Source organism: Pseudorca crassidens, chromosome 3 (genome assembly GCF_039906515.1).
Source record: "Pseudorca crassidens isolate mPseCra1 chromosome 3, mPseCra1.hap1, whole genome shotgun sequence".
Lineage (NCBI taxonomy): Eukaryota > Metazoa > Chordata > Mammalia > Artiodactyla > Delphinidae > Pseudorca > Pseudorca crassidens.
Window position 1 is genome coordinate 105,685,840 of NC_090298.1, and position 16,075 is coordinate 105,701,914.

General features: G+C 36.4%; 1 protein-coding gene across 1 annotated transcript in view; it reads left to right on the forward strand.

Annotated features, from left to right (window-relative positions):
• Positions 1–3,149: 3,149 nt before the first annotated feature.
• Positions 3,150–16,075, forward strand: part of CCDC192 (coiled-coil domain containing 192) — a 219,729-nt gene continuing 206,803 nt past the window's right edge. The window contains 1 exon segment of the mRNA XM_067730225.1: positions 3,150–3,287. Coding sequence (XP_067586326.1) covers positions 3,150–3,287 — 138 coding nt within the window.

Sequence of the window (16,075 nt, forward strand, 5' to 3'; positions counted from 1 at the left end):
ATCACGGTCTCTCACAGGGCTGCAAACAAGTTGTTGATTAGCACTTAAGTCATTTCAAGGTTTGACTAGGTAAGTATGTGCTTCCAAACTCATTTATGTAGCTCTTGGCAGGTCTCAGATCCTGACTGATTGTTTGGCCAGAGACATTAGTTCCTTGCCCATGTGTGTCTCTCCACTGGGTAGCTCCACAACATGGCAGTGGTTTTCTTTAGAGAGTGATTAAGAGAGCAAATTTAAGGTAGAAGCCACAGTCTTTTTGTCACGTAATTTCAGATGACATGCCATTGCTTCTGTTATATTGTGTTTGTTAGAAGCATGTCAATAATCCAGCCCAGAAGGGAGAGGATTACATAAAGTTAGAATACAAGGAGGTGGAGATCATTGCGGGCCGTAAAGGAGGCTGTCTACTACATTCTGCACTTTAGGCCCCAATAATTCACATTCTTCTCACATTCAACATGCATACACCCCCTCCAAGGTCCCCAGAGTCCCATTCCTTAACATCATCAGCTCAAAGTCCAGAATCTCATCATCTAAATCAGGTCCATTGCGGAGCACAGGCTCCGGACGCACAGGGTCAGCGGCCATGGCTCACGGGCCCAGCCGCTCCGTGGCATGTGGGATCTTCCCGGACTGGGGCACAAACCCGTGTCCCCTGCATCGGCAGGCAGATTCTCAACCACTGCACCACCAGGGAAGCCCTCAGGTGTAGTTTCTTAAATATAGTTTTTTGTGTGAAATTTTTCTCAACATACGGACCTGGGAAACTAAAGATCTAGGTTACCTGCTCCTCACACACTCAACATACAATGGTGAAACAGACCTATAGGATAACCATTATAAACATTCCTAGTCAGAAAAAGTGAAAAATGGGAGGCCACAAAGGAGAATTTGATGCAGTGTAATTCTGAAATCTCACTGGGAAAATGTTGGAAATTCCTTGATTAGGCCCAGCATCGTCTGTGGCTTTTGACGATGCCCTCTGGACTTGTATTGGCTGGCTTGGTCTACCATAACAATACCACAGGCTTGGTTGCTTAAACAACAGAAATTTATTTTCTCACAATTCTGGAGTCCAGAAATCCAACATCAAGGGGCCAGCAGTGTTGATGTCTGGTGAGGCCTCTCTTCCTGGTCTGCAGACAGTTACCTTCTTGCCATGTCCTCACATGGTCTTTCCTCTCTGCATGTGCAGTGAGAGAGAGAGATCTGGGGTCTCTTCTTCTCAGAAAGATGCTGTTCCTGCCCAACTAGGACTCTACTTTCATGACCTCATTTAACCCTCATGGCCTCCTTAAAGGCCATATATCCAAATATAGTCATACTGAGGGTTATGGCTTCAACATATGAATTTTGGGAGATATAATGCAGTTCAGAACAGGGCTCTCAATTCAGCCTGCTGAGTCATCGTTCCTTTTTCATGAAAGATGTCACATTTGCTGATGAGTAGTTTTCCCAGCCTACTTTCTGATATCTTGGGGGACCTGTTTGCCTCTTTGTACTTTTAGATTGTCTGTGTCCTTTTTAACCCAAGGTGGCATGGTACATCTTTAATCTCAAAGGGACTTTTGTGTGACTGAATAATTCTCTGAGGCCCTACCTTTCATCTTACTAAGGTCCTAATAAAAGATTTTGCTGTCATATCCTCAGCTTCATCTCTAGACCAAGGGCATAATATTATGTCTTTAGTATTTTTGTCAAAAATGCACAACTGAATTTAATCATGAGGAAACATTAGACAAACCCAAACTGAGAGACATTCTACAAAATAACCACCCGATATTCTTCAAAAGAGTGAAGGTAATGAAAGATGAAGAGAGCCTGAAGAGCCATCCCAGATTAAAGGAGACAAAAATGATGTGACAACTAAATACAGCATAGGGTCCTTTACTGGATTCTACTCCAAAAAATGGACATTAGGGGAAACCTGGCAAAATCTGAACAAAATATGTAGATTACTTAATAGTATAGTCATTTAAGGAAGCTGGATGAAAGTTATACAGGCATAGTACAATACTATTTTAGAAACTTTTTTATAAGTGTGATATTCAAGATAACAGGTTTTTTTAAAAAAAAACTTTAAATAATTTACCAAGGAGTAGTTATACAAAGAAGATGTAAATTTTAAGAGTGTAGACTAGGAAGTAGTTAGTAGTAGAGGAACTGTCAGAAGAACAAGCTAACAGGTAAAACATATTACTTAGCCATTCCCAACTATTCCAAATTTTGAGACCTCCAAATTGAACTAATTGTGGTCACGAAAATTTGGTCTATGTTGAGCATTGAATATCTCTGTTGATTTTGTTCATTTTATTTATGTTTTATAGATAGAAATGTAAAGATACAAAGATAGAAATCTCCCATCCCATCATTTAGATGTCAATTCAATATGTATAAAATTTGGGACAGATTACTCATTTGTAGACCATTTATCTTCATAGCTATTAAATAACAAGCCAATAAATATATAATACTACATATCCAAATAAGCAGTGATGGCATAGCAGAAAAATGTCTTATCTTTGTAGGTTTGAATGCTGGAATGCTGTTATGTTAGTGGAATGTTAATATGACAGTCTTATATGAAATGAGACAAAGTGAAACCAAGAATCGCCACATCTGGAACCAGGGCCACAAATCTAGCCTTAGGACTGGTTATTCCAGGGGCACTGAAGATGGAAACTTGTGTAGCATGTGGGTGGAGGCAGAGGAAGAAAATGAAGCTCTCCAAATTAAATTGTCAAAGGAATGTGTACACTGAGGCATAGTTTAAGTTTGTGCTGACATTCATCTCCAATCTGGTGAGTCTGCAAAACCAAAGGCATCTCTAGACAGTCCTGATTCAAAATTGAAGCCATATCATATGGGTTAGAGCAATACAGACTATCCAGTTTAGCCAAGTGGGAAAGCATGGTATATGAATATGTTAACTCCCAGAGAATAATAGTCAATAAAAAAAAAGGGTACACAGGGATAGTGGAGTATAGAATAGTCATTAGCACAGTTTTTATCATCATATAGTTTCTGGTGCTGCCCAGTGATGTGAGGTTTGGAATGATAATTAATTCTGATCCTTGGTTTCAGCATACTACACCCTACCTCATAGAGTTACTATGCACATTAAATGAGGAAATGTATATGTCAAGAACATGGCACAGAGAAAGCATTTGATAAATGGCAGCCTTTATTTATGTCATGATAATGATGATGATGATGATGATGATGATGATGATGATGATGATGATGATATTAAGCCACATCTAAGCAGACTGGTGTTTTGTGCAGAGGTGTCCCACAAAGACACTGGATAACAAAGCAGCTAAAAGTTGAAAGAACTTTCATGACAATTTGTTAATATTCCATGAGTAAGGGCAAAAGTTATAGCTAAATAAGCCTTGGAAGTTTCAGGGTTCCACTCAGACACTACAGATCCGTGGCTGAATCCAGAAAGACTATTTCTGGTCTCTCCACCCATAGGTAGAAGTGGAACTAATATGTTCATTTTATTGCTCAGTAAATGAAGATAATTCAGCTACAACTGTCTTTCTCAACAGCACCACTACAGTTATTTTGGGTCAGAGAATTCCGAACCCTGGTTCCCTGAAGAATGGGTAGGTGGGAAGAATGAAGTAACTGGCAACTAAGGGACCCCAAATATGAATTTATTAGGCTTGTGTTTCAAAGGCATGGAATGAAGTTCAAAAATATAATACTATTTTCTACAATTAAAATATATCTTCTGACTTTGAGTCTTCATGCACACAAACAGAATCATAATTTATTTTAGGTAAACTCAGTGAAAATATGGTAATTTCTCAGACAATCCTAGTTTATAATGCAGGCACACTCTGGATAGAACTTCCTTTTAGGCTTTTCTCCCTTCTCTTCTCCCTGGATTTGAGCCTAAGTTGGAGGAATGGGGTGGGTTAATAAAGAAATTTGCTCCAAAGCCATGCAGTATATTGTTGGGAAGGAAGCCATTTGCTTCTTAGTTCTGATGTGTTTTTATCCTATGCAGATGTCCTTTGAGCTGTTACTAATCTGCTTCAATTTTCAGGCATATCTCATGTTTTACCACCTGCCAAAATGCACAATTTTACAGTCAGAGTTTGATCATTAGACTCTGCCCAGGGTTTATTTATTTAGAAGTTTGTGGCGTTGCCATGGTCTCTGGTTGTCACACTACATTTTCCTTAGCCCAACCTCTAGGCTTCTTTTGGTCTTCCTTTCCATGTCCTAGTTTTTCTCCCCCCATCTTGAGATTCAGGGTTCAGGGATACTCAGAGACTGTCACTGCATCCCTAACACTGCCTCTGACCCATCTCTGCTCTATTATCTACAAACTCTGCTCTCATTAGGACACTGGCTTGGTGGCTACTCCTAGAGTTCAGACTGGACCTGTGAGGTATTCGCTTCTACCATGATGGTGTCAGAAACTTCTCTATGCAGTAAGCCTCACCCAGGATGCAAGAGATGTGTCCCTTTTGTTATCAGAAATCAAAATTTAAATGACAATTTCACTGTATTTTTCTCCATCTTCAGGTGTGGGGTGAGAGATGGGGAAGGGGAGGGGCAGGGCACAGAAACAGACAAAAGTCTGTAGGTTCTTGCTTCTCTTCCAGATTTTCTCTCTTTTCCTGCACAGCTCAGATGGTTTTCTGCTCTGAGGGCAAGGGTAGAAGCATGCATGAGCTTTACCAGATTGCTTTTCCTTTCAAGACTTTTTGGTCATACATTACACCTGTATCAATGCTTTTGAACCTAGGAGCCAAGAATTTGGAGTCTTTGCTCTCCGGCCCTATCAGAGAATAGATCCTATGTGAATGACAGCCCTATATCTCAAGACCCATCATGGAATGTGCACAGGACGAAAAGATGAATTGGTATCAAATGATTCCCCTGACAAGTGAATATTGTTCAGGTCTAATGTGTCTTCTAATAGAATTCCTTCCATTCATAACTCTGCTAACAATAGCTTGCAGGGCACCCTGAAAAGCATTCTAGCATCTCATACACTCCTCTGATAGAGCACCACCAACTCTCCTTGGAGGAGTATTCTGATTTCATTCATTCCACATGCATTCCTCTCTCCGTCATCTGGTTCCTGTTGTTTCACAGACTGGAGACGTCCAATCTTCCCTTCATTTTCCTGGTTCTTATCCACAAGACATAAGGTCAATTTCAGCTGTCTCATGACATTTTTCCTAAGCATCTCTCTTCTTTAACTAGCTAAAAGTTAATTCTTTCTGTTTTCAGTTGTTTAGGATTTGTTTCATGATTGTTACATATTTTCCCCTACAAGAATATGTCACTTGAATGTAGTGATCATGCCACATACTCTATTTATATGCTGTGAATTGTTTATTATGATGCTGGTACATAGTAGATGCTAAACACTGATTCATCGTTCTACACTGGTTTAAAAAGAAATATGGAAGTCTAAGCAGTGTTGTCAATTGTTTTCTAAGTTTCAATAACAGTTTGATTTCTGTTTCCTGGAGACATAAAAGGCTCTGAGAAACCAAAATTGAATAAAGCCAATTTCCTAAATTTTTACCTAATGATTTACAATGAAATAATGATCATAGATATGACAAGCATTTAAAATTTCCAAGGAAACAGTCTAGTTTGCTTCTGTGTATTTGCCATTACTGATTTTCATCATGTTATGCTGTTTTCTAAGTCAGTTATACTTGCCATTTTAAAGTTCTCTTTACAAGGCATGGGTACAAAAATATGTTTAATAAAGCAAAGAAAGGCCAGTATAGCATGAGTATAGAGATTGGAGGAACAATTAGATATGTTATTAATACCAACCATAATAATAATTTCTCAGAATGTCTTTCTTGTAGATAAAAATAACTAAACATTCCAATGAATAGATGAAAATTATGTTCAATTATAAAAAGAACTATATAATTGTATTATTATTCTATTATTTTTGTCTTACTAATAAGACGTGATTTTGTCAGTATTACATCCGTCTATTCATTCATTCATTCATTCAACAAATGATTATTAAATACTTACTACTTCCTAGGTATTGAGGTTACAATGGTCTCTGCCATCACAGAACTTAAAAACTGTAGTTTCTAATTCTGTTGACCAATTTTCTATGTCAGAAAGGACTATAATTGGATGGATTTAGAGACTGTCATACAGAGTGAAGTAAGTCAGAAAGAGAAAAACAAATATCGTATATTAACGCATGTATGTGGAACCTAGAAAAATGGTACAGATGAACTGGTTTGCAGGGCAGAAGTTGAGACACAGATGTAGAGAACAAATGTATGGACACCAAGGGGGGAAAACCACAGTGGGGTGGGGATGGTGGTGTGATGAATTGGGCAATTGGGATTGACATGTATACACTGATGTGTATAAAACTGATAACTAATAAGTATCTGCAGTATAAAAAAACAAACAAAAAAAAGAAAATACGTTTTTTCATGCTTTGTTCCTTTTTCTCTTGGTGCTTGACATATCAATATTGTATGTAGGTGTGTTTATATCTTGGTTAATTTTAATAAACAATATTGTATGGCACTGATAGGACTCTTCCAAATTATTGTTTGTCCTTTTTAGTTCAAGCAAGTGTTGTAAACTTTGACTACTACTTTTGTTCTTTTTTCCCCCAGATGTTATCTGTTAAAAGAAATGGCAATAAGTCTCTAAAAAGCTTTGCGAAAACAACAACAAAAAAGAAAGGACTATAATCAAAATAAGAATTTTTTCAGGTATCTTGTAAACCCCCTAAATAGCTCTATATTTGTAAACATTTTTAGAAACTTTAAAAATATTTCATGAATATGCTTAAAAGTTAAAAGAGCAATAGAATTTCCTAAATATATGACTATTTTAAATTTTGGCTTAAAATATGTATTTGCTTTTTAACTTCTGGCCAAGCAGACACTTGTGATTTGTGTTGAAAGAGGCAGCACAGTGACTTATACTTTTCAAAGATAATTGCCCCTATGGAAGACTCTAGAAGAGAAGAAATGATGCTCAGAAACTAAGGCTCACAGTCGCCTGAATCAAGAACTTTGTTTTAATATTAGCACTTAGAAGATAAACACTAGCAGCCTCCAAAGAGGTGATGTTCACTGGATATCATATGACTTCAAGTGGGAAGACAGAGAAACTACTCAACTGTTGAGAAGCAGAGGCAAGTAAACATTTATGCCAGAAATGTACACATTTACCATCATAACATTACTCCTACTCAACTGCCTTGGTAGATAAATAGACATTCTAGAGACATTCTAGAGTCTAGAATATGGCATTTGTAGGATATTATTTTACTTTAAATACTTTTCAGTAGGATGTGAAAGAAAGTCTCTATACAGACAAATACACCAGATATCTAATAGCTCTTTGGATAATTTAACAGAGCCCTACCCAACATTCTTCATGGCCAGAGACTGTCATTTGACAAGGCTAGAATATTACCAGCATCTCTGCTTTTGTTGGTATGCTGTACTCTGCTAATGTCTGTGATGCTTTGTTGACCTGGGAGAATATTAGTAAATATTAGGAATGCATCGATACCCCATATTCATTTTGACAAATGAAATACAGTCCTGGAGGGAAAAATGGGCCTTTGCAGTTCCATCTTCCAGGCCACTACTGAAGGCATGGTGAACAGAATCCCATTACCTCTCTTTTTTCCTTTGCTAGAAATGGCACATAAATTGCCAATCACCCTTCTAAAATTCAAAAGTAATCCAACAATTAAAATGTACCTCTGTTTAGAAAATATTAGAGTCCAGTTGCTCAGCTTTTTTTCTACTTCAAAGCTGAACAATGTATTTTCAAACAGCATTCTCATTAGAGGAGATTTTTGTCAGCTTGCTTTGATTCTTTGCCTTTGATTCTTTGAATACTCAGTTGGTTCCTGCTCAGGTTATTTTAGTTTGTTTAGTAAAGCTCACATTATGATTTTCTCAATGTAGGCAAAAACTTCTAGTTAATTAAGTCACATCAATCAATTGCATCCATCTCAATTACTTCTGAGACGTGATATACTAATAACTGTTCCTTTTAATAACTAAATTAAATGGGTCATGAGTGAAGGCTAAACCACTTGAAACATGACTGAGTGAGGAAAATTTACCACTGGAAGGGGGCTAAAAAGTAGAGGGATTTCTCTTGAATTTATAAGTACTGGTTAGGTTCTCTGGTGGGAAGTATTAAAATATCAAGTTACAGGGGCCTCAACATGGCCAAGAATATTTCCTTCACTGCAGCCCCAGAAAAACAAAGGAGAGATTCCTAATTCACATGGGGTGGGGGTTATTCTGCATTTCTCATCTGATTTGAATGGAAACACAGGTAGATTTTTTCACCCAGGTCTTCACTTTTGCCAAAAATCTTAGATTGGAAGAAAAGCACACTGTAAGTCAGGGAAAAGGAAAAATATTTGAATAATCATTTTCCATTGTGTAAGTTGTTATGAGATTCTCTGTTTTTATAATAGACACCACATAACATAAAGTGAATAGAAGAGAAATTGCCAAGGGTCTCAGAAGCCCACCTCAGAAAATGTAAAATGAGAAAAAACCCTTGAAAATTCTCCTAATGTATCTCTCAGGATGGAAAGAACTATAACTATTTTAGGTCTGCACTTCTGATCCCACTTTCCTTCTAGCCAGTCAACAGAATTCAATAATCAAATTCTCCGAAGGATGCCAAAGGGTCTGACATAATTCACAGGGACAGTTATTGGAGTTACTGCTGGGGAAAGGCAGAAACTATAGGTGCATCTTTGTTGAGTCTAGGTCTGATTCAAGACCAGAGGAAAGCCATAAATGCATCAGGCCAAGAAGACACTTGTATGTTTGCCCTCCTGTAGAGACAACTGTAGGTCTATTAGACTTCCACAATGTCTCAAAGCAAATTTCTGGATTTTATCTACCATAAATTCCCTTCCTGAGACTCGTAGAGCAGCCCACATTCAAGAACAAGGTGCTGTATAAAAACAAGATTTAATTAGGGAGCCAGGAGGTGGCAAAGATTTAGCATTATGCAATCAAATTAAATATTCTTCTGAAGCTTTTTGTTTTCTTAACAGCTTAGCAAAGTTACTCGGAATATAATAAATCCAATGGAGAATAAAACCAAGTGATTAATCAGTAGTGGCAAACTCTATGACCTTTTCAGAGGGTACTTGGTTGTCCATTTTTGTCTGAATCCATTCCAAGAAGAACTAACATCAGCAATAGTGTGGAAAATCATTTGATCCAGTGTGAAAAATTCTGGGTTTTGTTAGAAAGAATCAAATTGTGCCTTTATGTCTGAGAATCTAGGGAGTACTATTTCAGTGAGTTCTTTACCTTTAAAAGTTTTAAGTGTCCACTGTGGACTAACTGGGAAAGCACTGGGGTCTAGTTCTAGCTTCATTCATTAATTTCTTTATTCATTCATTCATTTACTCACTCACATTACTCATTCTTTCTACAAATACTTGTTGGGAATTACTATATGCTAGGCACTAGTGATACCATATTGATAAAAACCAGCCTTTGTCCTTCAGAGCAAGAAGGAAACATGACACAAAATGCTGACTATACTCTAAAATTCTTTAAAGGGACATGATGTTATGACAGGACACCTCAACTAGTCTGGGCACCAATGGAAAGTCTCCTTGAGGAAGCAAGGTTTAAGTTCTTACTTATCTGAAGGATAAGTAAGAAGAGTTCACTATGTGAAGAGGAGAGAAGAGCATTCCAGGTAGAGGGAATAACATATACAAAAGCCTTAGGCAGGAGAGAGCATGATGTTTTGGAAAAGGTAAAGAAAGCCTAATGTGAATTGAAAGAGCAACAACCCTCAGAGTTTGATTCTTGGTTTCTAAATATCATGTATCAGCAACCAAAACCAGGACTCCCTGGAAAAATGGCCAATTCCAGGGCTAGGGATGGGAAAGTACAAGATGAGGCAAAGAAATCTTGCTGTCAGAAAGTAAGGAAGTGCTCAGAGTATAGAGGGGGTCTTGTCAAAATAACACTGCAGCAAAGCCAGCTTTAAGAAGCCAGGATGCAAGAGGGAGGAGATATGGGGATATATGTATAGCTGATTCACTTTGTTATAAAGCAAAAACTAACATACCATTGTAAAGCAATTATACTCCAATAAAGATGTTAAAAAAAGAAAAAAGAAGCCAGGTCATGAAGCAACCTAAATGCCCACCAACAGACGAATGGATAAAGAAGATGTAGTACATATATACAACGGAATATTACTCAGCCATAAAAAGGCATGAAATTCGGTCATTTGTAGAGACATGGGTGGACCTAGAGACTGTCATACAGAGTGAAGTAAGTCAGAAAAAGAAAACAAATATCCTATATTAATGCATATATGTGGAATCTAGAAAAATGGTATACATGAACTAGTTTGCAAGGCAGAAATAGAGACACAGATGTAAAGAACAAATATATGGACACCAAGGGGGGAAAGCTGGGGGGGGGGTGCATGATGGTGGGATGAATTGAGAGACTGGGATTGACATATATACACTAATATGTATAAAACAGATAACTAATAAGAACCTGCTGTATAAAAATATAAAATTAAAAAAAGGAAGTTCCATTTGACCAATTTCTGGCAATTTGAGTATTAAAGTAAGGAATAATAGTAGCATATTATAAAACAATGAATAAAATAGAAAATCATGAGTCCATACTGATACAATTATTATACACAAATAAATTTAAAGTTTGGTAATGAATGAGATATTTACATAGTCTCAAATTACCTTCCTACAAAATATTTCTTAATTACAAAGGGAAGAAGAATACTTTACAATGGAGGATCTTGGCAGACACCACCTTGTTATCAAAATTAACAACACTAGTAATCATAAAAGTAGAAATTGTATGCTATTTTAAAGTAATCAATGAGAAGAAAACAGTTTCTTTTCTCCAATATGCACAATCGTCATGAAGAAAAACTGGACCAATCCAAACGAAGGGATATTCTCCGACATAACTGGCCTGTGATCTTCAAGTTTCAAGATGATAAAAGCCAAGGAAAGCATGAGAAAATGTCCCAAGTTGAATGAGTCTAAAGAGAGGTGACAGCTAAACAATATTTAACTCCAAATTGGATCTCTGACTCTAAAGGATATTATTTGGATACTATGTAAAAACTGAATGGGATGCAAGAGATGAATGTGATATGAAGATTTTGATGGTTGTGTAGTAAGTATGCAGGTGAATTCTCTGTTCTGAAAGAGTTCATGTGATTAGGTTAAGCCATTCAGATAATTTCTCTACCTTAAGGTCAATTGATTAGTAACCTTAACTATATCTGCAAAATCCCTTTCATTGTAAAACAACACAATCATAGGAGTAACAACAGGGGCCAAAGATTGTGGGGGTCGTTTTAGAATTTTGCCCATCACAAGATGGAAGAGAGAAATGTATTCGAGTCTTCTATCAAACAATATATGTAAAGAAGGGAAGGTGAAAATCTGCTTCTCAGATTCATGAAATGGGCATTGGGAAATTCTGGACTATGACCTTTGAGACATCTTCAGCAGTGAAATTCTTTGATTTGTCTTTATTAGGCTGTAAGAGCAGGTGCAATATGTTTCTGATTTACTGTTGCATTCCCAGCACTTATCTTAAGGACTGGCACATAGTAGATGATCAAAAATGTTGAGGGTATGAAGAATAAACTATGAGTGAAGAATTAGCTATGGCAACCAAAGATTTATTTCCTTATTTGACTAACCAAAATCTACAGTGCTGGAGGGAGGAACACTCCCAAACTCATGCTACGAGGCCACCATCACCCTGATACCAAAACCAGAAAAAGATGTCACAAAGAAAGAAAACTACAGGCCAATATCACTGATGAACATAGATGCAAAAATCCTCAACAAAATACTAGCAAACAGAATCCAACAGCACATTAAAAGGATCATACACCATGATCAAGTAGGGTTTATCCCAGGAATGCAAGGATTCTTCCATATACACAAATCAATCAATGTGATATACCATATTAACAAACTGAAGGAGAAAAACCATATGATCATCCCAATAGATGTAGAAAAAGCTTTCAACAAAATTGAACACCGATTTATGATAAAAGCCCTCTAGAAAGTAGGCATAGAGGGAATTTACCTCAACATAATAAAGGCCATATATGACAAACCCACAGCCAACATCGTCCTCAATGGTGAAAAACCAAAACCATTTCCACTAAGATCAGGAAGAAGACAAGGTTGTCCACGTTCACCACTATTATTCAACATAATTTTGGAAGTTTTAACCACAGCAATCAGAGAAGAAAAAGAAATAAAAGGAATCCAAATCAGAAAAGAAGTAAAGCTGTCACTGTTTGCAGATGACATGATACTATACATAGAGAATCCTAAATATGCTACCAGAAATCTACTAGAGCTAATCAATGAATTGGGTAAAGTAGCAGGATACAAAATTAATGCACAGAAATCTCTTGCATTCCTATACACTAATGATGAAAAATCTGAAAGAGAAATTAAGGAAACACTCCCATTCATCATTGCAACAAAAAGAATAAAATACCTAGGAATAAACCTACCTAAGGAGACAAAAGATCCATATGCAGAAAACTAAAAGACATTGATGAAAGAAATTAAAGATGATACCAACAGATGGAGAGATATACCAAGTTCTTGGATTGGAAGAATCAATATTGTGAAAATTACTGTACTACCCAAAGCAATTTACAGATTCAATGCAATCCCTATCAAACTACCAATGGCATTTTTCACAGAACTAGAACAAAAAATTTCAAAATTTGTATGGAAACACAAAAGATCCCAAATAGCCAAAGGAATCTTGAGAAAGAAAAACGGAGCTGGAGGAATCAGTCTCCTTGACTTCAGATTATACTACAAAACTACAGTAATCAAGACAGTATGGTACTGGCACAAAAACAGAAATATAGATCAATGGAACAGGATAGAAAGCCCAGAGATAAACCCATGTAACTATGGTCACCTTAGCTTTGAATAAGGAGGGAAGAATATTCAATGGAGAAAAGACAGCCTCTTCAATAAGTGGTGCTGGGAAAACTGGACAGCTACATGTAAAAGAATGAAATTAGAACATTCCCTAACACCATACACAAAAATAAACTCAAAATGGATTAAAGACCTAAATGTAAGGCCAGACACTATGAAACTCTTAGAGGAAAACATAGGCAGAACACTCTATGACATAAATCACAGCAAGATCCTTTTTGACCCACCTCCTAGGAAATGGAAATAAAACCAAAAATAAACAAACAGGACCTTATGAAACTTCAAAGCTTTGGCACAGCAAAGGAAACCATAAATAAGACAAAAAGACAACCCTCAGAATGGAAGAAAATGTTTGCAAATGAAGCAACTGACAAAGGATTAATCTCTAAAATACACAAGCAGCTCAGTATCAAAAAAACAAAAAACCCAATCCAAAAACGGGCAGAAGACCTAAATAGACATTTCTCCAAAGAAGATATACACATTGTCAACAAACACATGAAAGAATGCTCAACATCATTAATCATTAGAGAAATGCAAATCAAAACTACAATGAGATACCATCTCACACTGGTCTGAATGGCCATCATCAAAAAATCTAGAAACAATAAATGCTGGAGAGGGTGTGGAGAAAAGGGAACCCTCTTGCACTGTTGGTGGGAATGTAAATTGATACAGCCACTATGGAGAACAGTATGGAGGTTCCTAAAAAAACTAAAAATAGAACTACCATATGACCCAGCAATCCCACTACTGGGCATATACCCTAAGAAAACCATAATTCAAAAAGAGTCATGTATCACAATGTTCATTGCAGCTCTATTTACAATAGCCAGGACAAGGAAGCAAGCTAGGTGTCCAGATGAATGGATAAAGAAGATGTGGCACATATATACAATGGAATATTACTCTGTCACAAAAAGAAACGAAATTGAGTTATTTGTAGTGAGGTGGATGGACCTAGAGTCTGTCATACAGAGAGAAATAAGTCAGAAAGAGAAAAAAAAAATACCGTATGCTAGCACATATATATGGAATCTAAAAAAAAAAAAAAAAGGTCATGAAGAACCTAGGGGCAGGACAGGAATAAAGATGCAGATGTAGAGAATGGACTTGAGGACACGGGGAGGGGGAAGGGTAAGCTCGGACAAAGTGAGAGAGAGTCATGGACATATATACACTACCAAATGTAAAATAGATAGCTAGTGGGAAGCAGCTTCATAGCACAGGGAGATCAGCTCGGTGCTTTGTGACCACCTAGAGGGGTGGGATAGGGAGGGTGGGAGGGAGACGCAAGAGGGAAGAGATATGGGAACATATATATATGTACAGCTGATTCACTTTGTTATAAAGCAGAAACTAACACACCACTGTAAAGAAATTATACTCCAATAAAGATGTGAAAAAAAAAAAAGAAAGTGAATGCAAAAAAAAAAAAAGTGAAGCTTGAGGTTATACTAGCTAGTATTTGTTCTTGAAAAGATCTGAGGCACTGATATGTAGGGAAGGGGAATCGTACCTACTTCTCCAGTTTTCCAGAAGTAAATGTGATTGCCAGGACTCTAAATATTCAGTGGGTGAATTAGAGTACTCTACTTCACAACCTAAAAATATCCATGATAACATTTTGAGTGGTGGTGGGCTATAGGAAATATATTATAGCACAGTGGCAAAGAGTATAGATTTTAGTAACAAAAAGACATATATTTGAATTTCAGGCCCTCTAGTTACTAGCTGTGAGATCTTTGGTAAATTATTTAACTCCTCCAAGTCTTGGTTTCTTCATATGGGAAACAGCAATAATCATAATGGCTGTCACCACACTATTAAAATGAAATAATGTAAATAGAACTAAGTCTGGCACAGTCTAAGGTCTCAATAAATGATAGCTCTGTTTATATTGTTATCATTTATGCATTCTTAAGTTATGTATAAAAATGAAGATGTTGTGATATATTTTAAAGATATTCCTAAGGTTCTGAGTCCATTCATCCTCATAATCAATACACATATAAATTTGTCATTTTATAGCAGCAGTTTTCTCTTATGTGGGTACATTTTCTTTGGCAAAACAAACTAAATCAATATTTTGTAAATCAAATTACATTTGATAATGAGGGATGGGCATTACACTAAAGAAACATAATTTTTAAACTTTGTTGAAACATATAGTCTTTCAGAAATCTGAGGACAGCTCTGTGTCCTTTTTTTTGGCCAAACGCACATATCCTTACATACATAAAACTTTGTGTACAGTTAAGGGGGCAAAAGGACCTCCTCTAAAAAAAAACTGAGGTTTTTAATGAGGTGAATAAATAATTAGTATTTCAAATAAACCAATCCTTAATCTATCTGTTGTAGAAATTCAAATTTTCACATAGTGACATTTAATGAAGTACCTCACATAGACTATTGATGTTTAATGTGGTCTGAAACATAGTCATGTGCCATAACGTTTGCCCAAAAAAACCCATTTTTATCCCAGGCTTATTAACTATGTTGTACCTAGCAGTTTTGTATCCAGTGAACAGTCACTGGTGTACCATTAATATTAGTGTTGGGGGTAATACGAAATTATACAATCTGATTAATACTTTTCTTTTATGCTTTTTCTGTACCAAAGAGCCAGCAGCAAACACAATGGCCTTTTTTTTTTTCCAGAACAGTTTTTTTAAACTTTATATTTTCGATAAGTCTCTCTTAGAAATTTCTGTACTTATTTTTCTAGTATATCTTATCTAATAAATATTAAAAACATATCTAATGGGAGTAATTGAACATTTGAATCTTAAAATGAATCAGTAAGGTGACAAGTTTTCCACTAAATAACTTGACTTTGCTCCTATAGCCAATACGACATTAAAGTTAATGTAATAATGCAGTGTTTCAATGTTTGAAAATAACAAACATCAACAGACTTTAAAGACTCCCTTGCCAGCAAAATCTGTCATTTCTGCTAATAAAAACAAATCACAACAACTTCTGAATATACGTTTAAAGGTAAGTTTTGAAAGATACAAAAAATCTTGAGGAAATAGAGTTTAGTTACTAGTTAACTTT